Below are 27,713 nucleotides of genomic sequence, written 5' to 3'. Positions count from 1 at the left end.
CAAAAACATAGTGTAAAATGTACAAAAACATATAAAAGAATAAGAAATATTTTAAAGAAAAAAAAAACAACAAAACAATATTGACAGAAATAGGAAAAGTGTATAAATCAACAAAGTATTCTTCAATTACACTGTATAACAAAATCAACAATTCAGTTATAAACTGAAATACATGTAAGTGAACAACCAATGGCAAAAATCAGATATTTACAATGACCTTATACTTTAATCCTAATTCATTTAAAAAGAATTCAAATCTGTCAGTGTTACAACTTTAAGTACAATATAATTGAGCTACAACATACTGTATATCAAAGCAGGCCAATAATAGATAAATGTTATACATGTACATTTTTTAGCGTATTTTGTCTACAACAGCTAGCCAATAGGTGTTACTGCACCACTATCTACTAATCGTTCATATAAATGGCGATTCTTTTCATACAAGTAGTGTGAGACTTTTCCTGCACAGACTGTATCTTTATTTAAACCTGCCAATAGAAAAAAACATCAAAATCAGGAAAGTCATACAATGTATCATGAAACAAAATACATGTATATGTACTATGCAATCTAAATTACAAATGGGGACTGGATGTGTTGGCCCAGTAACTCAGCACAAGCATGGTTAGTGAGAGGTCCTGGGTTAGAGTTCCAGCCAGGCTGGCTGACATTTTCCCCTGCCTATTATACATGTACTAAAAATTACCCCCCCCCCCCTTTTTTTTTCTTTACATTTAAATATATTTTGAAAATTCAGCATTGATTTTGAAATTTTCTGTGGAATTTCTTTTTTACCCTGAGTTCACATCAGACCATTATTTTAAAGATGGTCTGATGTGAACATGTAAATTTGTATGAATTTCAGGTAAAGTTTTTAGTACGCATGTACATGTACCATTATCATACTGTAAACATACATAACTTAGCATACTTAAAATTAAGCACAAAAGTCCTCATCATCAGATTACAATATAAATCATGAATTAGAGCACTGGGGCCAATCTTTTATATGCATTTGTTTAAATCATATATTAGCATGTACTTAAATTAGCAAACAGGAAGAAGTGTGAAAGGTGCTAAAATATGATTAATGCTAAAAAGAGTATGCTTACAACATTTTAACTTTAAATGTTGCAGAACATCCAATTACCCCCAATTAATAATAATATGGATAAATGAATGAAAAACACAAATTTAGTTAACAAGAGATCAAAGGTAGACAGACAGGAGAAGGCTATATAAGAGAGTGAACATTTTATCTCAGAAGTTCATGCAGATACACCATATGATTTACAACTGGATAGTTAAGAGGGAAAAAAAACTAAAACGATAAAATGATGCATATTTTAGCTGCAGAACTGTAGCTCTCTGAAAAAATATATTGATAGACTTGAGAGCTACAGTGCCACCCATTGAAAAAAGTTGTATATTTATTGTGCACACAAAAAAGTGCACTGTTTCTAGATTTTTTTCTCTGTGTTTTTCAGACTGCCATCTCAAAATATTATTAACCATATTCTTTTACTATTTCCACAATAAAACATCCTTATAACCATTAATTATCAATAGTCCTCATGGGTCTAAAATTGGAACCATCGAAAATTTGGCATATTTATACTGCCATTTTGGGTGGCAAGATATTCCAGACCAACGCTCTTCTGCAGATGTCAAATACAAAAGTTGTTCATAGAGGTCTAAGGAATTTTTTGAAATTGTGCAGTTGAGGTAAGATTTTCTTAGAAATTAATCCAGAATCGAGCACAACTTTTTGTGCGCAATAAATACAAAGTTTTTTTCTATGGGCAGCACTGTAGCTCTCTGGTCGTCTATCCCAATTTTTTCAGACCAGTGAGCCACAGATCTGCAGCTATGCATATTTTTGATAGAGCTGGGTATTGGCTGGAAATTTTATATTGCAATATGCTGTGATGTTATTAATGGTATTGCGAAATGTATAGCAATACTTTCAATAAAAATTAAAATGATCTAATTTTATTTCAATTATGTATGCAGAAGGTAAATAACTGTGATAAATAACAAAAAAAGTTCTTGTTGATTTAATTCCAGTTATATGTGCACCAAAATGCAGCTTTCAATAACCTTACAGTTTAGCACAATTGCTAACATCGATTTCTGACATCTTAAACTTTAATTTTCTTAAAGAAATCCAATGCCCAAGCATTTTGCCAGTATATTGGTATTGAAAAAAAGATCTTGCAATACAACATGTTTTGTTAATGAACAGCAATATAGGTATTATTGCACAGCACTAATTTTCGACCAATCAAAAAAATTTTTATGAATCCACTTCTTCAAAGTCTATACTAATTCTTATCATCATTTTCATAGAAGGTAGATATCTCCCTGGTAATTTTGCCAATCAGTCCATATTTCCTGCTAATCATAGAAAGAAAAATATAGAAGATATATGAACTGCTAGCATTGTAATTAACCGGAGTGATATCCCATTGCTCTGTAATGAACTGTCAATTTAAATGGTGTGCCTCTATTGATTTTTCTCCAGAATCATTACAGAAAATTTTCACACCAATTAGCCCCTTCATCATTCAGCCCACTAGGTCTTACAGTCAAATTATGACTCTTGATGAAATTCAGATGCAAAACAATTAACTGACGGGATCTATGGATCTTCTTTCTTTTCCAGTAAGCACACGTCCATGAAATGAATTAGCAGATAGTTTGTCAGTAACAGGAGTTGTCTCTCTTTGGATGCAGTAGCTCTCCAACTACACATCAATTCATATCTGACTTTTTGAGGATCAATTTTGTCAAAAATGCCAAATATTTTTGTTTTGTACAAGATAATAAAATTGGCATTGGCTAAAAATGTGAGCATACCACCACTACTTATGAAAGAATAGAGCAATGTAATTCATATTTCAAACTGACCATATTCGTAACAATGAAATTCCTTTCTTAAAAAAAGACTGGCCATAAATTTAAAATTTATGCTATAATTCACATCACAAAACCATAAAATAAGCTAACATAACAAAATAAAAAAAAAATAGAAGAGGAAGCAAAATTCTTTTCTTTTTTTCTGACGTGCTTAATTTTAAGTTTTCGGAATTTGACTCATAACCCTCCACTAGTTACTCATGCAGCAAATGATCCAGCTAATGTCAAGAGGATGGGTAATTAATGAAATAAAATATTGCACAGGAGAAATCTGAGGTTGGAAGCAGATGGTGCAAAGATTACCAAGATTATACAAATGTACCTGTTTCACTTCTTGGTGCGACATGTTTATTTTTTAACTCCTTCTACATCTGAAAAGTTTCAAATCCTACAAAACACAAAAATGGTTGGTATTGATAAATGAAATATATTTTAACAATGCTTTCAATGTACAAAAATATCTATTAACATTTGTCATTAAAAATCTTTCATTATTATTTAGGAAATACTGGAAATGGAATCTAATAAAATGGTATGAATTACTGTTTACAAACTTTTTAAGACCTAAGATTTAAAGATTGGGGTATAAACATAATATATTCTTTCTGAAAAAGGTGATGAAGAACAGCTATAAATCTCATCAATTTGATAAACAATATGAATCAAGAAAAGGGCAAAAACATGGGCCCCTTGAAACACCAGAGGTGGGATCAGGTGTGCTAAGGAGGAGTAATTCCCATGTCAACCTGTCATAACCGCTGTGGGCCCTTTGTGTTGATCAGGTAAATGGATCAGTGGTCAAAGTATAAAATCAATCAATCAGTCAGTCAGTATTAGTTCATCTAGCCAAATTTGTACTGCCAAAATATTTTTTTTTTATTCCATGCTTTATTCACAAAAACATCTCAAAATAATTGTACTAGCTTGTACAGATAGTCATATCAAAGGACAGGGTCATTGTGGTTACAGGTAAGTCTTGTTTTTGTCTGGTCCATATTTCTGTTGCCATAAAAAAAATGACATGTTACATCCTACTGATCATGTGACATGTCCTAAATTCAAGTTGCATATCTCAGTCACTGCACTCACTGAGTTCAACTTTCTCAGTGTTTTATTGCTTTTGAAACCAAAAGACAATGACTTGACACTTCACGTACCGATTCTTTTGGGATAGATGATGACTTTTGGTCATGACTAAATTTTCAGGGTCATTGATATTTTTAAGGTTACTGTGAATGTCCTTTTTAGCTCACCTGAGCCGAAGGCTCAAGTGAGCTTTTCTGATCACATTTTGTCTGTAGTCCGTCTGTCCGTCTGTCTGTCCGTCTGTAAACTTTTCACATTTTCGACTTCTTCTCAAGAACCACTGGGCCAATTTCAACCAAACTTGCCACAAAGTATCCTTGTGTAAAGGGGATTCAAGTTTGTTCAAATGAAGGGCCACGCCCTCTTCCAAGGGGAGATAATTAAGAATTCGTGAAAAATTAATGGCATCATTAAAAAATCTTCTTCTCAAGAACCACTGTGCTTGAAAACATGAAACTTATGTGGAAGCATCCTCAGGTAGTGTAGATTCAAGTTTGTTCAAATCATGACCCCCGGGGGTAGGGTGGGGCCACAATGGGCGATCAAAGTTTTACATAGGAAATATACAGGAAAAATCTTTAAAAATCTTCTTCTCAAGAACAGCAAAGCCATACTTGGTCATATTTATATGGTAGCATCCTCAGATAGTGTACATTCAAGTTTGTTCAAATCATGACCCCCGGGGGTCGGGTGGGGCCACAATGGGCGATCAAAGTTTTACATAGGAATATATAGGAAAAATCTTCAAAAATCTTCTTCTCAAGAACAGCAAAGCCATGATTGGTCATATTTAAATGGAAGCATCCTCAGATAATGTAGATTCAAATTTGTTCAATTCCTGACACCCCCCCCCCCCCCCCAACCACTTTTATATTTAAACTTTTCAACCTTTCAAGATTGAAGTGATTTCTGCTTTTTCCTAGCCATAGTGCTCAGGTGAGCGATGTGGCCCCTGGGCCTCTTGTTTTTTGTGGAAAAGTAATTCCACAGAATTACAATTTTTATTCAATCTGTGGTTAGAAAATTATGCGGATTTCTTGGATGCCATTGTACATCTTAAATGCACCTAAAGTACACTGTGACAATGAAATTTCCACCAAAAATTTGTGACCACGTACATAGCATAATTAAATTAATCCCATGTGGAGCAAGAGGCCCAAGGGCCAGATCGCTCACCTGAGCACTGTGGCTAGGAAAAAAGGAAAAATCAGTTTAGTATTGAAAAGCATAAATGCATAAGTGGTCCCAACCTACCCCTAAAAAGGGAGTGGGGGGGGGGGGGGGGTCATGATTTGAACAAACTTGAATCTACACTTCTATCTGAGGATGCTTCCGTATAAATATGACAAACCGTGGCTTTGCTGTTCTTGAGATTTTTAAAGATTTTTCCTATATATTCCTATGTAAAACTTTGATCATACATTGTTGCCCCACCCTACCCCCGGGGGTCATGATTTGAACAAACTTGAATCTACACCACCTGAGGATGCTTCCACATAAATATGACCAATCATAGCTTTGCTGTTCTTGAGAAGAAGATTTTTGAAGATTTTTCCTATATATTCCAATGTAAAACTTTGATCGTCCAATGTGGCCCCACCCTACCCCCAGGGGTCATGATTTGTACAAACTTGAATCTACACCACCTGAGGATGCTTCCAAATAAATATGACCAATCTTAGCTTTGCTGTTCTTGAGAAGAAGATTTTTGAAGATTTTTCCTATGTACACCTATGTTAAACATTGATTGTCCATTTTGGCCCCACCCTACCCCCGGGGGTCATGATTTGAACAAACTTGAATCTACAACACCTGAGGATGCTTCCACATAAATATGACCAATCATAGCTTTGCTGTTCTTGAGAAGAAGATTTTTGAAGATTTTTCCTATATATTCCTATGTAAAACTTTGATCGTTCATTGTGGCCCCACCCTACCCCAGGGGGTCATGATTTGTACAAATTTGAATCTACACCACCTGAGGATGTCCAAATAAATATGACCAATCATAGCTTTGCTGTTCTTGAGAAGAAGATTTTTGAAGATTTTTCCTATATATTCCTATGTAAAACTTTGATTGTCCATTGTGGCCCCACCCTATCCCCGGGGGTCATGATTTGAACAAGCTTGAATCTACACTACCTGGCAATAATTCCACATGAGTTTCATCTTTCCTGGCCCACTGGTTCTTGAGAAGAAGATTTTTCAATAATGCCATTAATTTTTTGCTATTTCGTAATTATCTCCCCTTGGAGGAGGGCATGGCCCTTCATTTGAACAAAGTTGAAACCCCTTCACCCAAGGATACTTTGTGCCAAGTTTGATTGAAATTGGCCCAGTAGTTCAGGAGAAGAAGATGAAAATGTGAAAAGTTTACGACAACAACGACGCAGACGCCGCCGCCGCTGCCGACAGACAACGGACAAATTTTGATCAGAAAAGCTCACTTGAGCCTTCGGCTCAGGTGAGCTAAAAAAAGTACATCTATAGTATTTTGTTCATCCAATATATTCTTGAAATCTGCATTTAGTTCAATTCTTTAAAACCAGGAAAGAAAATAAGTAAGCTAGTTTGCTTGTACAAGACAAATCATTTCCTTGTAAGAACATGAAACTGGAGAAATCTTTCACTCCAAAGATTTGAACCTGCATTCTTGAAGGATCACAGCTAGCTGTTAAATTAAACTAGAGGTGCAACAAATTTTTTTGTTTGTTTGTTTATTTGAAGATCACTGTTAACTATTTGTTTGTTTATTTGAAGATCACTGTTAACTATCAACAACATACCAAAAAAAAACACCCAATCTTTCTTCCCGCATACCGCTAATTTATAATTAGTAACAGATCCCAATTCTCCACTGAAAAGTTGATTGCAATACCACAGAAATTTGATTTCGATTAAGATTAATCTGGGTTATAGAAAGGCTTGTATTCGGTAATCACCCCAGAAGCCCTGGCATCAGCCCCCACTATCAATGCAATCAAATGTTATAAAGTCTTGCATGTATTTGGTAATCTATCTTGGCCTGCACTCGAAGTCATTTGGAGTTTTTATGATATTCATTTGATAAATGACTATCTCGTTTTCACAAAGACCAGTGATTGCATTAACAAACATTATTAACTTAGAGACGAAATTCCTGCAATTTCAAATCTTATGACTTCATTTATGATTTATAATGGAAGTAAATCTCACAATTTTCTTATTTTTCGTCCATCAATAGTTAATTTGAATTCTTTATTTATCTCCGTACTTTACCCCAAGATCTGCCACTCTGCTCCCATAATGAATACTGTAATTTTTTATGACATAAATTCTGCCTTTGTTTTCTCAATTATAGACAATTGGTCCATCTTTTATTACCAACATTCAAAAACTTGTCTTAGTACAGACCATCAATCATTTCCGATTCTGTTTCATTTATTAATTTGTCATGAATTTTGGACACTTAACAAGAATTTCTGCTATGCTCCAAAAATCCTGATGGGCGTAAAGAATAAATGAAGGGTTGGAACTGCAATCAATGCTGGGCTATATATCATAATTCATTATTACCCATCCAATCCAAAACACAGCCAGTCCTAATAAAACATTAAAATAATGATAGCATTTCTGGAAACTTCTAATGAAAGCAAAAGATAATGACTTCTTGGTCAAATATGAGAATTATCTGTTGAGAAATGAAATTCATGAGGTAATAGTGCCACAAAGCATTTGTAGACATAAACTTACTTAATTTGAGAGACAATCCTTAAGAAGGAAGTTGGAGCTAACGTGACCAATTAAGATAACAGGATATCTATATCAAGTACCTGAAAACCATTAATTAAAAGTCCCTGCCAATGGCCTACTATATACATTTAAACTTAAATGTACTGATGATTAAATATCTAAAATAATCAATTTTCAATGGTTATATAATATGAAACCATCATTTATATGAATCTTAAGATGCACATCTATACAAAATGGGTCCAGCCAGGACTTTTACCAATGGGAATCGATCTTCTCCAAAAAAAAAAATCTTTCTGCTCACTCATCCAGAAAATATAGGTCACGTACAGCATTACAAGTATGAAGATTCTGTCCCAAATACCAGAAATTTCTACAGTGAACAGTCAAGCATAGATTGTGCACATTCAGAAGCATATTACCAATCATATTTCAGATGCAGCATTTGACCCTCATTTTTCTAGAAGAGTGAGTAGATTAATAAAATTTTGACAGTATACTTCCACTCCAAAGTATCTAAAATTCTATAATGTTGTTCAAAGATGCATCGATAATGCAAGCATGTGTACAATTAAATATGCTTCTGATGCTGCAATTGACCTATATTTACCAAATGAATAATCAAATTTTAAACTTTTAGAGTAAGTCAGTTTGCAAGTGAATATATGTCTTACAATGATCATCGTTATACATATACCTTTAAAAATTGGTTCCTATATTAATTTATACTAAAAAATTGTAGCATTTCAAAAGTTTTTCTGAGCCGTCATAAAGAATCTTTGTTTGACCGCAGTGAGATATCAGACTTGTCGATGAGATATTGGACTCCTTACATCATACTGTGGGCGGGATCAGCTAAATCTTATTTGCATTCATTGGTGTTCAACAGAATTGACCAAGTTTTACCGAAATTTGGGAAAAAGAAAATTTACATCATGGAAGCCAGCACAAGATACATGTATGTCAAAAGAGTAAAGGGTATAACAAAGCATTTATTGACTGTGTTCTTTGGCGAAATGTGTTTTATCGACCCTTTGAACCAAACTGTTTGCTTGAGGCTGTGAGGAGAACAGTTTGGTTCTTGGGTCCAACAAAACACACCTTGCCCTCGAACCCAGTATATAAATGTATAATATTTCATGGATAACATATCGTTAAGGAAGGATAATTTGCCTCAATACTTCATTAACATAAACATTTTAATTCTGAAGTTGTGTAAATCTTATATTGACCAAACTTGCGTAGATACTGCACCTTTGGATGCATATCATTAAGTATGCTTCAGATGCTGCAGGAGACCTATATTTTCGAGATGAGTAAGATGGTGTAAATTTCTTACAGAGGTTCAGTTTCACATAATTACAAGCTCAACAATGATTAAACTTGCAGAGAGATTGAATTGGGGGGATACACATATGACAAATCTTGTTTCAGATGCTGCTTGTGACCTAAATTTTAAAGCTGATGAGCACCCTATACTTAACAACTTCACATTCAAGCTAAGGTGAGTTTTACATCATCTAAATTTAAAATTTGCATTACCTTAACCCAACTCTGCCCCCCCCCCCCCCAAAAAAAAAAGAAAAAAGGAGAAATATTTCAAATGAGCACACCCTAGCATCAAACAAGAGTGTGGATATTATAACTACCATTCCTAGCAGTAGCTTCTAGCTAAAAATCTGTAATTGGTAAAAATATACTTACAATACTTAAATTCCAAAGTTTAAGAGAAATGTATCAATATTAATGATAATCAAATGCCAACTACAGAAGTTGTACATTTACTAAGTTTTGGTCCCATTTAATAATTGCAAGAAGTATGGAAAATGTTTTCTTATAGAGTTATTTATCCAGTAAATGACTAGATTATTTTGTTTTAAACAGAGATATATATACATATAAATTACCTAGTTTTTCAGCCACTGAGGTGATTGTGTCCAAGGCTCTTGGAATCTGTGATTTGTCTGATGCCATGACCTCAATCTCTCCAACCTGGTATCCAAATCCTGTCAGATCTAGGTCAATGGTACATTCTGGGAGGAAGTAGGTTTGTCTGGTTGTTGTGAATTCCACAAATGGTACTAAATCTAGCTTCTGTATCACTTGGTCAATCGGTGCATCACCGAGGTCTTCTCTACGGAAATGATTGACTAGAAAGTCTACTATTTCATTATAGTTTGTAATTTCTTGATATTGCGTAGAAAATTTTGTAAGGCGTCCATTTACAACCTTCAATTCCCAAGATCCATTTCTTTGTCTTAACCAACAATCCTTCAGAGTGAGGGCATAATCGGGATTATCATAGTACTTGTCAAAAAAGACTTTCTCCTTGTGGAGTTCAGCACCAATTTCTACCAGTTTGATCTTGGTATCTGCAGTGACCTTGAACTTTCTCTCTACTTCTACTGGACATAGAGGAGGAACCTCACAACTGCCACTGACAGACTCATTCAGCTTTGAATCTAAATGTATGATGACTTTTTCCTCATCTTCCTCAATGGAAACACTGGAATCATCAAGTCCAGGAGATGAATGCTTCTGATCAGGTGAGCTAAATTGATTCTTCTGAAGACTTTGTTTGATCATTTCTGATTGCAAAGACAGAGGAGACTGAACAAGTTCACTGGATTCGGACACTACATCATCTTTCTTCTCTTTGGTTGAAGTTTCAGCACCTTTGTTGACTTTTTCATTCGACAAGAACATGGATGAGGCACTAGTAAATTCATACAAGGAGTCAGACTTTTTCGTATTCTCTTTATGTTCTGACAAGGTTGTAACATTTCTATCCTCACAACTCTTCCCACTGATTGGCTCCACTTCCGGCCTACTTTCCTTCTCCTCAAACCCTGAATCTTCCAGGGCCTGGGATATATGAACTTTATTCTCCTTCCCTATAGTACTATCTGAACGACGAAGCTCTTCCAACAAAACTTCAGATTCATCTTTCTCAACTTCTGTATCCTGTTTGTTCTTTATCACATCTGGATTACCATTCATATCATTTTTCACTTCTTCCATAACAAATATTTTCTTTTTGTCTGGGGAATGAACTTTTTGCCTCTCAGGAAAGCTCTCCTTTGTCTCTCTATGATCAATGAAATGTAAACTCATGTCTGCCTCCATCTTCAGAACTTTATTTACCTGAAAAGCATACACAAACATATTATGGATGTTACACATGAAAGTATTTTTTTAAAATTAAATATATCCCCATTACTTCAAAAATGTCCTTTTAAAATGACCATGTCCTTTCACCATTTTGGACTCAAAATCAATGGGGTCTTTCTTTAAACAGAAAGAGAGAGTGTCAACATTTTAAGTTTCATTGCAAAAGCTCTAAATCTTGAAACCATCTTATGTAATATGTGAACTTTTGATTTTTACCTTTGACCTTTTGACCTCAAATTCTTTAAGAATTGCAAAATTGCTAAAGCTAGAGGACTTTAAAAGGTGTCATTTAGGACCTAGTGTTACAGACAGACAGAATGACAGACAGACAAACCAAAATCAATATCACCCACTTTAAGTGAAAGCAGGGGATAATAAAGATTTCTGTCAATATTACAATTGCAACTGAAACTTTGGTAGCTTGTGTCAATGACTAACTATCAGCCACTTTTGATTTTTACCTTTGACCTTTTGACCTCAAATTCTTTAAGAATTGCAAAATTGCTAAAGCTAGAGGACTTTAAAAGGTGTCATTTAGGACCTAGTGTTACAGACAGACAGAATGACTGACAGACAAACCAAAATCAATATCACCCACTTTAAGTGAAAGCAGGGGATAATAAAGATTTCTGTCAATATTACAATTGCAACTGAAACTTTGGTAGCTTGTGTCAATGACTAACTATCAGCCATATCTAGGTCCCAATAACAGCAAAATCAAATATATATATATATATACACTCGTATATATATATAAGAAAGTAACCTTGGCTTTTAATCAGTGCTTTTGTACAGTGGGTTCTTCAAGTTACACTTTCTGTTCAAATTTAATACAAATGTTAGTATATTAAGTTTAAGAAAAGGCAGAGTTGTTAAGTATTGTTGTTACACAGGTCTTCAAGTGTTTTCATTTCAAACAATTTCTTATCTCCAATGCACGCGAGCTAACATTTTTCACAATTTCCTGATACCAGAACTTTATAAAAATAATTTGTGTATCAACAAACATTACATAATAATACACGACATAAATTAAGAAGTGCATATACGTAAAACATGTTGGTTAATTTCATCATGTAGCACCACATGTTTTAGATTGAAACAGACACAAGACTAATTTGGCCCATATAAGCCAAAGATAAGTCCAAGTTTATACATTAAACCTTCCTGTAATGCAAATGAGTCCAAAATGGGATCAGTTAAGACTTCGTGATGTAATGAGCGCAACAGTGGAGCTCATAAATTTACCCTAACTCAGTTATAATTACTACCAAATCAGACCTAACTATCGGACATCAAAACCAGAAATTCTTCCAAACAAGTCCTTCTGCATTTTGCTTTTCTAATGAAATATCAATCATAAATGCCAGCAGTCGCTTGAAGTAGGAGAAATTAGAGACTGCAATTTGTGAAAACGAATTCTTGGGCTAATGAAAACTGACACAACGCTATAGGCACAGCCATCAAAACTTGATTATCGCATGATGCATACTGGTGTCGAATAATTCGTCAAATTCTGTTTGCCTTTGTTCAATAAAAGAACTTAAACTATATCAATTTCATAAGTTAAAACATTCCCATATATGTAAATCAGAGCTTTTAGTTAATTCTGTACAATTTATAATGATATATTCATCTCTTGAAATTTTGTACCCTTATACATTGTTATTTTCTTTTTAAAGCCCAGCCCTCATTTAGTCTCAGAACACGAACATAAAGGAAAGTTGGTTTAAAAACAACACGGTTTACTTTCATCTGTCCTATGTCATTAGAAGTCAATCTCTGATCAAATGACATGCCATACACATGATTATCTTAAAATCAAAGGGAATCTGTTGAGGCAATTACTAATGAGGACTTACTGCCAGAAAACAAGGGTTTTATATTACATAATAAATCTCGGAATTATGACAGCACCAACCATTACGTACAAATAAAATCACAAATGACTTTTATCCGATTTTCTCTCCACAGAAAACAGTTGTCTCTCTTTCATTACTATAGGACCACATATGCACAGTCAATACTTAGACAATCAACAGAAAATGGTAATATCTTCTCATTTTTCAGTTCCATATAGTTAGATTGGTTAAAATGCAATGATCTTTGAAATATTTCTGTGACAGCCATGTTAAGAGATTTTCAAAAAGAACACAGTTAAATAATCTGTTGGCTTAATTGACAGTTACAGTATGTTTATTCCCTGTGAACAGAATAAAAAGACAGATTTGTCACAAAAATGTCAGTTTGAAATAACTAAAGAATATTTCTTTTGCTAATTAAATATCATTGAAAATATTGTAGAAAATGACAAAATTCCAAAGACTCTACCAATGATTTTTTTCATTGCCCATCAATTCTACCCATTTATTTGTGAATGTGCACATATACATGTAAATAGCAAATTTCTTTCACTCAACCAACTTTAAATCTAAACATTTCTTTTTCTATTGGCTATCAATGTACCTAATAATTCCTGAATGTAAAAAAACTAGAGATTTATCAGCTTAATAAACATCTTCCACATAATGTAGATTCCAAAATTGATGGGAATTTTTCCTTACCTACAAATGATGCTAAAATTCCCTAGAAAGGAAATTCTGTTGTTGCCAAGGTCAGCCTTAAAAGATCTAAGAAACAAAGTTTAAACATGCCAAAACAGATCATAAGAGGGATTAGCAAGGAGGTCCACTTATCCCATTAATATCAATAAAAAAGGCTTAGCTTGTGAAAAGCAGATAATCATCATTTTTCATTGTTTATAGAACATCTTGCAGCACTGCGTGTTGTCTAGGATAAATACCAGGTACTGATCATCATAACAATGTCTTTTGCAGAACTTTATATAACAACTTGACTCTTCTTTTTTATCATTAAGTAAAACAAACAACAAACAAAATACAAAAGAAAAAGAAAACAAAAACAAGAGATGTTTGTAAAACACTTATGCTCCCCCCCCCCCCCCCCCCAATAATTGGAATTTTTCTAAGTCCAAGAGGCATAACTCTGTCAAAAATTGTTTAATCATACCCAAAACAAAACTTGACCTAGATATTCTTATGATAAATCTGTATACCAAATTTCATTTCAGTACATGCCTCTGCGAAGAAAATGAACGGAAACTGTTGGTGGACCGACAGACCGACCGACAGACAGCAACAAAGCAATATGCCCTCCCTTCTTCGAAGAGGGGCATAACAATGAACAACAAAATGAAATGTGTTTTAATTTTATCTATTAAATATTCAAAATATCAAATAATGCATGTGCAGATTTTATTTATAAGAGCTATCTATAGATTTAAGACTGAACAAGTCAGTAATTAATTGACAGAAATCTAAATCTCCATTCCATACTGTATGTTTCTGTGACACCAGATACCATGGTATTGTACCAAGAAACCTATTACATTCTCTGATGTAATTAAAAGGCCAGGATTTGAAATGTTCTGTAGTTAACTGGTAAAATTTCCCCTGGTAAAAAAAAAGGATGATCTACAAATACATTAATTGATCTTTCTGCCTTGATTAAAGCATGGATATTGGCTGTGTTAATGGATATTACACCAAAATGATCTACAGCTCTGTCAATTAAATAGAATTAATGAGGATAAAGATTTCCAATCACAGCATAATTACTGAAATTATATGTAAAAATAATTGTACAGCAAGATTACAGAGATTACTAACTCATGCAGCTTCTGATGTATACCAGAAAAATCATTATCATCTCCAGTACTCTAATATGGTAGAACTCAATACTTTGCCATATATAATTATCTAAAGCAATTAAATTATTGTGCAATGCTGGTGTTTATATGTAGATTAACTTTGAAATATATACTAATACTTTGTAGAGTGCATATGGAAGTATCGTATCACTATGACTATATAGTAATACATTACATATTTTGTATATCCAAAGGTCAAAATGTCTCAAAATATGAAACATGCCAAATTGAATGAAAATTGATATTAAGGAAGTTTTCCAATATTTATTTTATTTCTACCTGTCCAAATAGATTACCTTACTGTATTTACAAACTATATAGTTTTTAATTCATAATACTTATATTGTTTATGCAACCATATGAAACAGATGGCAAGAGAATCTACTTTAGATAAACAAACAATGGTCCTCTACTCCGGCTAGTTCCAAGGGCTGGTAAAGATTTGTCTGACCTTCAATCACAAAGTCTGACCTTGATATGGTATCAGCTTTGACCTTCATCAAATATAAATTCTCCATCACATGTGGTTTCAAAGTAATGGGCAAGGTTTAAGTAATAGATTTTTTTTAGCAGATATAAATACATATGGGCAAATTGCATTCATCACAAAATTAAAACTGACAAGAGGCCCATAGGCCACAATGCTCACCTGAATCATTATGGCCCTACTGTTTTTCATCAGCAGATTTTTTCTGTTATATACCTATGTTAAACTTTGATCCCCCATTGTGGCCCACTCTACCCTGAGGGTCATGATTTAAATAAATTTGAATCTTCACTACCTGAGGATACTTCCATATCAATATGACTAATCATGGCTTTGCTATTCTTGAGAAGATTTTTAAAGAATTTTTCCTTATATATTCCTATATAAAACTTTGATCCCCCATTGTGACCCCATCTGACCCTTGGGGTCATGATTTGAACAAACCTGAATCTACACTATGTAAAGAAGGTTTCAAATAAGTTTAAACTTTTTTGGCCCAGTGGTTTTTGAGAAGAAGATTTTTAATTGATGCCACCAAATTTTCACTACTTCTTAATTATTTCTCCTCAAAAGAGGGTGTGGCACTTCATTTGAAGAAACTTGAATCCCCTTCACCCAAGGATGCTTTCTTTGTGGCAAGTTTGGTTGAAAAAGGCTCAATGGTTCTGGAGAAGAAGTCGAAAATGTGAAAAGTTTACAGATGAATGGACAGACAGATGGACAACGGGCAAAATGTGATCAGAAAAGCTCACTTGAGTTTTTAGCTCAGGTGAGCCAATAAGAAGTAAATAATTTTAAAGAATCTAGTTTTATAATAATTTCAAAGACTACTACCCTTTTAGAAAAAGGTTTGCACAAATATGGAAGAGTCGAGTCTATTTCACAAAGACTATGAAGGTTTTTTTTTTTGCTTTCAAGTAACTTATTTGAAAGTAGATTTTGTAAAACATGTAAAGTGTATACCGGTTGCTCAATATAATCATCCAAATCATCACTGCTTGACATTATACACAATAATCTTTCATTAACATTAAATTCATTTTAAAAGCCCTAGCCATGGTTCATTTTTGTGCCTCTATCATTGGATAGCTACAATCTCAAAACTTGTGTAACCCCCACCCCACCACCAAATTTTCTTTATGTATTTTGACCTCTATATCTCAAATCCTTGGATCTTGTTTTAGCCTCAATAAGGTCAAGATAACAAAGTTCGACTGTAAATGTCTGCACACCGGGCCTTTAACATTAAAAAAATTGTTCCTGGGATCCATACAAACATTTCTTTCTGAATTATGTTAAAAGCCTTGTTGAATCCACAACTAATATTACTCCAAATAATTAAACTGACTGTAAGTGATACACTTCTAGAGGAATGAAATGCTCTCACATTCACAAGAAATTACACGGATTGCATTTTGGGGAAATTATGTATAACTAATACATTGTAGAGCAATCTTCCTATAAAAGAACAAGAATGTAATATTCTTTTATGCAAAAAAGAGAAATTAAACTTCTCTTATCTGAGTCAGAGTCAGATCGATATATCAACCATCACATTGCATTACGATCCATAATTATAATTTAGCCTGCATCATCTTGCAAATTATCTCCCTCCCTTATACTTCTTGTAAAATTGTACCCTAATTGATTAGCAAAACAAGTGAGGGATTATAAGCAGTTCAAGATTGGGGTTCAGTTGATATTGTCTCTAAATGCTCAATATGTGTTATACCACTGCCTATTGATTCAGCGAGTCTTCTATCCTTGATGATTGCAAAGTTTAATTAACAAGCCGCATAATCCATACATAAATAATGACCAAAACTTGACTGATATCATTTTATGTCATTAGCGCTCAGAAGTGTGAAGCTTTGTTTCAGAGGAATCGATTCTAGGAGCTGGCCTAATTGTATATGATAATAACACATTGTTTTTGATTGGAACCAACCCAACACTTTTCCAATCAATGTAAAGAACCAGAAGTCTCTGATGAGACTGTAGCTCTACTGGTCTGTTTGTATAACAAAAGAAAAGTAGCACTTGGATTTGAAACATTGCAACATGCAACAATAAATAGAATTATGTATCTTAATGTAGTCTACTTTTGTGACAAGTTATATTGAAATCAAATGAAAACTAGGAGGAGTAGCGTTTTGAAAGTATTTCACAGAAATTTCTATTTTTAGTACCGGTAACCATGACAACACCATTCACCCAAATAAAAAAAACAGAAATACATATTATGTATCGTAGTGTATTCTAACTGTGTGCCAAATTAGATTGAAATCAGACCAAAATTGTAGGAGGAGTAACGTTTTAAAGGAATTTCACAGAAATTTCTATTTTAAGTAACCATGGCAACACTGTTCATCGAATTCAAAAACCAATGCAATAAATTATGTATCTTAGTATAGTCTTCTTGTATGCCTTATTATATTAGAAGCAGACTAAAACTGTAGCAGGAGTAGTGTTTTAAAGGAATTTCACAGAAATTTCTATTTTTAGTAACCATGGCAACACCGTCCATTGAATTCAAAAACCGATGCAATAATTATGCATCTTAGTGTAGTGTACTTGTGTGCCAAGTTATATTGAAATCGGACCAAAACTGTAGGAGGAGTAGCGTTTTAAAGGAATTTCACAGAAATTTCTATTTTTAGTAACCATGGCAACACCGTCCATCGAAATCAAAAACCGATGCACTAAATTATATATCTTAGTGTACTCTACTTGTGTGCCAAGTTATATTGAAATCGGACCAAAACTGTAGGAGGAGTAGTGTTTTAAAGGAATTTCACAGAAATTTCTATTTTTAGTAACCATGGCAACACCGTCCATCGAAATCAAAAACCGATGCACTAAATTATGTATCTTAGTGTAGTCTACTTGTGTGCCAAGTTATATTGAAATCAGACCAAAACTGTAGGAGGAGTAGCGTTTTAAAGGAATTTCACAGAAATTTCTATTTTTAGTAACCATGGCAACACCGTCCATCGAAATCAAAAACCGATGCACTAAATTATGTATCTTAGTGTAGTCTACTTGTGTGCCAAGTTATATTGAAATCGGACCAAAACTATAGGAGGAGTAGCGTTTTAAAGGAATTTCACAGAAATTTCTATTTTTAGTAACCATGGCAACACCGTCCATCGAAATCAAAAACCAATGCACTAAATTATGTATCTTAGTGTAGTCTACTTGTGTGCCAAGTTATATTGAAATCGGACCAAAACTGTAGGAGGAGTAGCGTTTTGAAAAATTGTTTACAGACAGACGGACAGACAGACAGACAGACAGACAGACAGACAGACAGACGGACGGACGACGGACACCTTACTATCGCATAAGCTCTTCTGGTCTCTGACCAGTAGAGCTAAAAATTAAACTGTATCAATTGTTGTAATCAAATTGCACTATGTTAACAAAAAGGTTAAAATTAAAGTATTTATGTCAATTCTACGGACTTACAATAATAATGTACTTCCTGTATGATTTTAATTAGTAAAATGTATTACATATGTATCTGCTAATTAGTAAATTATATTCACAAGTACGTCATAGCTATGGATAAAATAGGAGTGGTTGGAAGAATACACAGTTTAATAAGCAATGCCTGTGGACCATTGTGCTCACCTGCATAAACATTTTTCTTGGCACAATTTCAAGTCACTTAAGCCTTCATGACACAAAGAATATGCCCCACAAATGTTTTTTTTCCAAATGTTAATGATAATAAAGTTTCATAGCAGACTCTATGGTCAAAGAAAACCCCTGTTCATTTAAGTTTTTTCCTTATATAGATATATCTAAATTTATTCCTCTTTTAAGCCTCTACCCATCATAGTTTCCTAGGATTCAAATCTGAATTAAAAAGACAAAAAATAATTCCATAATAGTTTGTTAATAAGTAAGCATGTCTTCTCATATTCTACCTTGCAAGAAAAGCTGCAAAAAGAATTGCAGAATAGTATTTTCATATCCCTAACTTGCAAGAAAAGTTGCCAAAGGAAATGCAAAGTAGTATTTTCAAGTTTATTTAGTGGAAAAAATAGAAAGAGAACAATTTGACTGATATTTCCATAATACGTGGTAAGGGAAAGAAGCCTGTTGATTTTTAGGACAAAAGATCAAAGGTTGAAGTCAACAATAACCCCCCCCCCCCCCCAAGTTGTGTAAACAATTTGAAGACTAGTTCTACAAAAGAAATTTTGTTGCAGTAGAGTAAAACACACATATAATGAAATGCCAGGGATGAAAAAATTCCTTCGTTATAAGCGTAATTCTTTTTATTTACATTTGCAAATATTTTTCTTAGATGAACCTATTGAAGAGAAAATATGTTCCATTCTGTGTGAACTTATTAGGGGGTCAGAGGTCATGGCGTGACCGAAATCAAACAGCGAGATGATATCTTGTCTACATATTTCTGTCCCCGTGACACTGGTTTCGGAACTTCTAAGCCGTTAAAGCGATGAAAAAGATAAAATTATTGAAACATATATTCAACAAATGATCATTAGTTCTTTCTTTGGTGTGAAGAATGTTTTTAATTAGCCTAAAATCACGCTTACCTTTTTAACCCGAAATTCCTTTGAAGGTATGTAAACTGAAGACGATACCACCGCTTTTGACTTCATATATAAAGAACTCATACAATAATAGTAAGATTATTCTCAGTAGCGATCATTGTTTTTTCATTATGAACAGATATTTCCTGAACTGTACTGCTGAACATCAATGTAAGTATTCAAATGTTGGAGCGAGGCGAACTCTCAAGACTAAACAGCTTCTAGGTCATTGCGTGTCACAACATAGCAATAAGGGGGGCCGTTAATGTAATAAATGCAGTTCTTTCAGAAAATTTGTCTCAAATGTAAATAAAAGTAATAAACAACAATGTTTAAAAGTTCATTGGGAAATGAACTTGGTTGGTACGTGATCAAATCTTCTGAGAAGCCCTTCAGGCTTCACAGGATTTGATCACGTGACCAAGTTCATTTCCCAGAGAACTTTTTAACATTGTTGTTTATTTCTTAAATATCATTAAGTGTTCGATATATTTTAAAGTCAAGGGAAATGAAAATCACTTCGCTATAAGCGTCATTATAAGCATGTTTTACTGAATATAGCTCTGTAAAATTTGACTCTTATTGGCCATACATTCAGGTTTCTGTGGCCTCTTTACAAGATAAGTATAAATTTACATTTCAGGAGGAAGCTTGAAAAAAAAAAAAACAGAAATATTCCATAGGACATGAATGCTCTGCCCAAGGTCCATTACTAATGCAACATGAAAAGAAAAAATGCACTTGCCTCTTTGTTTAAGACTAGGGAACATAGGTAATCAGAGACTACAGAGCTCACCTCAACGAATATTGTCTTTAAGTAAGACAAAGTCCCATATTAATAATCTAGTAGTGTGCATCACTAGATGTAACATTTATGCAATTCTGGTCCGCAGTTACTTGGGAATGGACTTACCTAAAAACTTTAAACTAGTCACTAATCCAGAAAATGTAAGTCATATCCAGCATCTGAAGCAAGTTTGAGAGTGTTCATCCAGTGATACATCATCCATGCAAGTTTGATTCTGATAGCCCTTATAGTTTACTTTAACCTGGTCACTCATCTGAAAAATGTAGGTCAGATACAGCATCCGAAGCAAGTCTGCTAGTGTGCATCTTTAGATGTATCGTCCATACAAGTTTGGTCAACATATGGCTTACAGTTGCTTGGAAATGAGACCTACTCCAAAAACTCTAAACTGGTCACTAAACCAGAAAATGTAGGTCAGATCCAGCATCCGAAGCAAGCATGGTAGTGTGCATCCTTAGATGTATCATCCATGCAAGTTTGGTCAATATAGAGCTGATAATTAATTGGAAATGAGACCTGCTCCAAAAACTGTAACTTGGTCACTCAACCGGGAAATGTAGGTCAGATCCAGCATCTGAAGCAAGTCCAGTAGTGTGCATCCTTAGATGTATCATTCATGCAAGTTTGGTCAACATAGAGCTTTTAGTTACTTGGAAATGAGACCTGCTCCAAAAACTTTACCCTGGTCACTCATCTGGAAAATGTAGGTCAGATACAGCATCCGAAGCAAGTCTGCTAGTGTGCATCTTTAGATGTATCATCTATGCAAGTTTGGTCAACATCTGGCTTAAAGTAACTTGGAAATGAGACCTGCTCCAAAAACTTTAACCTGGTCATTTATACGGAAAATGTAGGTCCAGCACTCGAAGCAAGCGTGGTAGTGTGCATCCTTAGATGTATCATCCATGCAAGTTTGGTCAATATAAGGCTTATAGTTACTTGGAAATAAGACCTGCTCCAAAAACTTTAACCTGCTCCAAGAACTTTAACCTGGTCAAAAAACATTAACCTGGTCATTCTTCAGCTGAAATTGCAGCATCTGAAACCCTGACTGGTACAATGAAACATACTAAAAGCATCCTCCATGCGTATTTGCCAACGCCGATGTCGAGGGTATTACATAAGCTCCCCCAACTTCATTGAGGTGAGCTAATGAGCTAAAAATGAAGAATAGTGAGGTCATGGTCACATGGAAGGTTTATGTCAGCAAATTATGACACACATGAATAGCCCTCACAATTTGTATCAGTTTATGAAGGTGATGAAAATCTCTTGAATAGTTTCTTTGAAACTGAATTTTAAACACAACAAATAGTAAAGATCATAAGGAAGGTCAAGGAAGAAAAAAATGGACACAATTTATAAATTCTCACCAATATGTATCAGAAAATATGCTCAGATAAAATTATCTTGAATAATTTCTTTGAAATTAAGCTAACAAAAATTTCAGAATAGAGAGGTTAAAGTCACAAAGGTCAAAATCTTTTGATGCAGTTGAATAGCACTCACAAATACATGTATGTATGAACATATGAAATATGATAAATAAATATACTGCATAGTTTCTTTGAAACATAGCTAAATACAAATCTAAGAAAAGTGGGGCCAAGTTCAAAGAAAATTAAGGTCAAGGTCAAAAATGTTGATGCAATTGAAAAGCTCTCATCAATATGCATCAGCATATAATGTTTGATAAAAACATTTCTTTGAAACTGCTTAACAAATTTAAAAGAAGTGGAGTGAAGGTCAAAGGAAAGGTGAAACTGAGCTAAACAAATTAAAAAGAAGTGGAGTTAAGGTCAAGGGAAAGGTCAAGGTTAAAAGTGTTGATGCATTTGAATAGCTCTCATTAATATCAGCATATAAGCTTAAAGGTTTGATTAAAATATCTTGTTTAATGGAAACTGAGGTAAATGCAAAGTGCAACAGAAGGACAGAAGACGGACATGACAATCACTATATGCCCCGAACATATTCATGGCATATTATTACCCTGGTTCAATCAAGAGTGTATGGGGATTTAAAATTACCCCATGTTGTATTCCCTGAGACAGAAGACCGAAGGGTGTAGGGAGTACGACACGGGTTAAATCCCTGTACACTCTTGAGAGAAAATGGATAATGAACTTATTTCCTATGTAAAACATACAGCATTTTGTGTAAAATGTTACTCGTAAACTATGCAACATTTTGTACATGCCGTCAAGCCAGCTGCAATGCTTGTAAGAGCTGGTCCACTTTGTATTCTTGAAAACTCAGGAGAAAAAAAAAAAGAAATTTATACTAATTGTATTGAATTTGTAATGATACTTATAATTTAGAATTATGATGATTATTAATTTACTTTATTCTTATTCTTTTTTGTAGAGAGACAATGCATTGTGATGTCATGTTTTTTACCCCTGACTGCGGTCCAGTGTACAGGCCGATAAACACCCAGCTTGTTAACAAATCTTGTGTTACAAGTTACATAGGAAATAAGTTTATTTCTTGTCCACTGGTTTTTAACTCTTTCAACCTATTTTTTTCTTATTCCCTAACAAAAACCCCTCTGAAGAAGGCATGACATTTCATTCAAATAAACTTGAAACTCATTGAAAAGGATGCTAAAATACAAGTTTGGTAAAAAAAAAAAATATGGCTCATTGGTTCTGAAGAGATACATCTGACTTAGCTACATTTTGTTACACAGTAGAGTTTACCAATGCAGACAGACCTACCTAGAAAACAATCAGTCTTGTGTTCCCAGGTGATTATTCCAAAACCCTCTCCTACTGCAAAATAAAAAAAAAAATTAACTCCAATATAATAATTTAAACACTATAAAAATAGTTTTATGGGATAAATGCAAAAAAGTTGAAAGTTATTTTAAAAACTTAATTCTTGCTTTTTGTATAAACAATGAATACTGTAAAATCAATAATCAGTGTGGAAGTTTAATTTTCGCTGTTTTCGTGGAATGAAAAAATCCACAAATTCATGACCTCCACAAAACATTAAAATTTAAAACTATTTATAGTACAACTACAAAATCAAATCCCCATCAGGCCATGAACCAAGAATATCCCCCCATACCATGAAAATTTGACCCCACAAAAAGAAGTGATTTTACAGTCAATAAAGTTATTTAGCATTTAATTGAAAAACCTTTATCATATCACAAGAATAACCTTCTTGGGAATAAAACATTAATTTTTATTATACTTCTGTTAAAATGTTTCCTATATAAAGTTAAGAAGGTAAAATAACTATCTTTATAGTCTCAAAATTTCCACACATAGCAAAGCTATACCCCGGGATATAGTTTTTGCTATCCACCCCTCGGAAAATTTTCATGCAATTTTTGCCGTCATTTTTGATTTCCTGTAATCAATCTATAGACTTATGATGTCATACTGACTTCAGTAGCATTGTGACGTCATCAGGATTTCAGCTCATTCTAGCAGTGTTATCTTATTCCAGATACTTGTTCAGGACTTTTATAATTTTTTTTTCATGTTTTTACTATAGAACTGTAGTATCAGGTAAATCCAACCCTCAGAAATTATGATATACATCAGTATAATAAAACACTTATCCACTGGCTGTGACTGGGATAGCTCTTTTATCAAACCCTTGACAGGAACTATTCCCCTCGGGCAAGCCCTCGGGGAATAGTTCCTGTCGTGGGTTTGATAAAAGAGCTATCCCACTCACAGTCAGTGGATAAGTGTATAATATTATACCTTCATGTAGATTAGTTGAATCTGATTCGAGAAACATTTGTTAAAAAACACTGTTACCCGCTGAATGATGAAGCCACGCCCTCCAGCGTAGCAACAGTTAATGCTTGACGACGGGTGATATTCCAAAAAAATAGTGACTGCGCAGAATTTATGCACGCACAGTTCACTGTTATATGTATTTGTATAAAACATTCAGTATAATATAATAAATATTGCATGTAGTTGAGTGTAACATTGAAAAATTTCACCCCTCGAAAACTATTGTCAACCTTGGCTGCGCCTCGGTTGACAATGGTTTTCTTGGGGTGAAATTTTTCAATGTTACACTCAACTACATGCAATATTTATATAATAGCATCTTCAGAACCATATATTATATGGTTATATTATATGATTATATTATATGGTTATACTGTGTATCAAGTGGAGGGGTATTTAAGCTTAGACACATATTCAACCGTCTTAACAAGTAAACTAAACTCTTGAATTTAATTATATTTGAAAACATGCGTGCATGTCCATCTAGGGGTGTTTATAAGAGCAGCTGTTAGCTGTTAGGAAAAAAAAAACCCATTGGTTTTATCACCAATAAGTACTTCCTATCCATTTACACAGTATAACAAATTAAGTCTTGATAAATAATATTATTATTGATTGCAGCATTATTTAATTTTCAGTAGAGGGATCAACTACATGTGTTGTTTCATGTCCTTTATTAATTGTCTGCAGCTGTTGCATTTTGTAACGTTCAAGTAATTACCGACTGTTGTATTACAACTCGAGACAGAAGAAGTTCTAAGCAGGTATTACTTCTTTACACTCTCTTCTCTCTCTCTCTTCTAAAATTAGGCATTATTAGGAAAATTTTTAAAGATTTTGCCTTCATATTTCAATGTAAAACTTTGATATCCTTTTGTTACCCCACCCTATCCCCAGGGGTCATGATTTGAACAATTTAGAATCTACACTACCTATGGATGCTTCCATATAAGATTCAGCTATTCTGGCCCAGTGGTTCTTGAGAAGAAGATTTTTTAATGACTCCACCCTATTTTTGTCTTTTCTTGATTATCTCCCCTTGTAAGAAGGGTTGGCCCTTTGTTTTTTAAATTTAAACTCCCCTTTACCCAAGGATGCTCTGTACCAACTTTGGTTAAAATTGGCTCAGTGGTTCTTGAGAAGAAGTTGAAAATGTGAAAAGTTTACAGACAGACGGACAGATAGACGGACAGATGAGGGAAAACAGGTGATCAGAAAAGCTCACAAGCTTTCAGCTTAGGTAAGCTAAAAATTGATATAATTGTCCAAGAAAAACAAGATGGTGGCAATGTGAACCTTGAGATTTATTAGAATAGGTGGGGTGGGGTATTTTTTTGTGTCTGTGACACCTTTTGAAAAAAAAAGGCAAAAAAAGGGAAGTATGTTCCCAACACTTTGTTAACATTCATAGTACTGATCACCTTATAAAATTATGTAAGTACCCGGTAAATCTTCAAATGTTTCATTTCATTTTTCCACACCCAAACTGAAAATTAAATCATTAGGAACATGTACAGTAGAGACCAATGAAAAATTTTCTGTTTGTAAGTAGAAATTATTATATTAACAAGTCTATAATACCCGCAATAATAACAGGACTTAATTATCCCTGTTATGTGTTTTTAATTTTCAATTACCAGTAATATGAAATTAAAACCAGAAGTCTCTGACGAGACTGTAGCTCTACTGGTTTGTACTTATAACAAAAGAAAGATAAAAGAAGCACTGCACTTGAAACTTTGCAACAGCAATAAATAGAATAATGATCCTTGGTTTAGTCTCTTTTTGTGGCAAGATTTATTGCAATCAGACTAAAACTGTAGGAGGAGTAGCATTTTAAAAGAATTTTACAGAAATTTTGATTTTAGTAACCATGGCAACATCAATCAACAAAATTAAAAATCAATAAAGAAAAATATGTAATTCAGAGTAGTCTACTTGTGTGCCAAGTTATATTGAAATCAGATCAAAACTGTACGAGGAGTGGCATTTTGAAATTATTTCAAGAAAAATTATATTTTAGTAACCATGGCAACACCATTCATCGAAATCAAAAACTGATATAGGGAATTATGTATCTTAAGGTAGTCTACTTGTGTGCCAAGTTATACTGAAATCAGACCAAAACTGTAGGAGGAGTAGCATTTTGAAAAATTGTTTACAGATGGATGGACAGACAGACGAGACACCTTACTATCCCACAAGCTCTTCTGGTCTCTGACCAATAAAGCTAAAAAGCTTATGATATAAACAAAATTTCTGTCTTGAAATCAATTAAAAACAAGGGCACCGCAAAGTGGAACACACACACAAGCAAGTTACTATATCCACTCAGAATAAGTTTACTTGATCCAACCTGCCTATAAGCCCCTTATTCTTCCCTCCTTAAAAGCCTTAAATTCTCCCTCTAAGACACATCAACCCAGGGTCTTCCCTAGTATATTATACAAGTCATATCCTAGTCATATTATATATATTTATTGTGCAACCTTTGTTGACAATGGTTTCTTGGGGAGAAAATTTTCAATGTTACCCTCAACTATGTGCAGTAATTGTTATATGTTATTATACAAATAATATTGAACCGTACTCGCATAAATTCCACATATAAGTCAACATTTTTTAGGAATACCACCCATCATCAAATAATATTGACTGTTGCTATGTTCTATAATGCTGAAGGGCATGCCCGTTTCATCATTGAGAGGGTAACAGTATTTAATATCAAATGTTTAGAATTTGACAAATCAGATTTAATCAATATACATGAAACTAAAAGTATAATATCACTAAATGTAACAGGAAGGGAGAAAATGTGACAGACCATACCATGCAAGAATCATACCTGGGCCCCCTGAGCTCTAGACAGGTGCTCTACTACTAACTGAGCTATCTGGCTATCAAATCTGCCTGACCGCCACAAAGAGAGTTGAATTCAAACCAACTTTACATGAAACTTTGAGCTCTTAATCTTAGAATGCATGGTTCATAATTTTGGAAAGTGACAATACTGTTTAAAAATTTGACATAGACAACTCATGATTGCCATAGACCCCAGAAGGTTAATTTGTTGGATTGTATTTCAGCATGGACCTTCACCCAGTTGATTTTAAGCTTCACAGAAATATGCCACAAAGAATTCAATATTCAGCTTTCGCGATACTTGATTATAGAGATACCTGAATGCATGCTTAAGTCAAATACTTTAAAAATAACCTAATGAGCATTTTGATCAGGATGTAACATCATAGAGGAAATTCGAAATACCTTACATTTCGTACTTCTTCGTTAATATTTTATAAATGACATATTATTTCTTTTGAAGCTTTTAGAATAATTGAAAGAAATAAATATAAGCAGTAACATACAGACTGATAAATTTACCTAAAGAGAAATGAAGCTAATCTCGCATGCATGCATTAGTTGGAAGACCATCAAATGTTAC

General features: G+C 33.9%; 1 protein-coding gene across 1 annotated transcript; it reads right to left on the bottom strand.

The window, feature by feature from the left end:
• Positions 1–103: 103 nt before the first annotated feature.
• Positions 104–27,713, bottom strand: LOC133205500 (uncharacterized). Its single transcript, XM_061341328.1, has 5 exons — positions 27,653–27,713; positions 23,225–23,278; positions 9,648–10,884; positions 3,245–3,310; positions 104–491 (listed from the first exon to the last, which is right to left on the bottom strand). Exons 3-4 carry the CDS (start codon positions 10,864–10,866, stop codon positions 3,288–3,290), a joined length of 1,242 nt encoding a protein of 413 aa, XP_061197312.1. The 5' UTR covers positions 10,867–10,884; positions 23,225–23,278; positions 27,653–27,713; the 3' UTR covers positions 104–491; positions 3,245–3,287.

The sequence above is a fragment of the Saccostrea echinata genome, unplaced genomic scaffold, assembly GCF_033153115.1.
Source record: "Saccostrea echinata isolate AGI-Se365-2 ecotype Australia unplaced genomic scaffold, CSIRO_AGI_Sech_v1 ptg000054l, whole genome shotgun sequence".
Lineage (NCBI taxonomy): Eukaryota > Metazoa > Mollusca > Bivalvia > Ostreida > Ostreidae > Saccostrea > Saccostrea echinata.
This window is presented reverse-complemented; position numbering and strand designations above follow the sequence as displayed.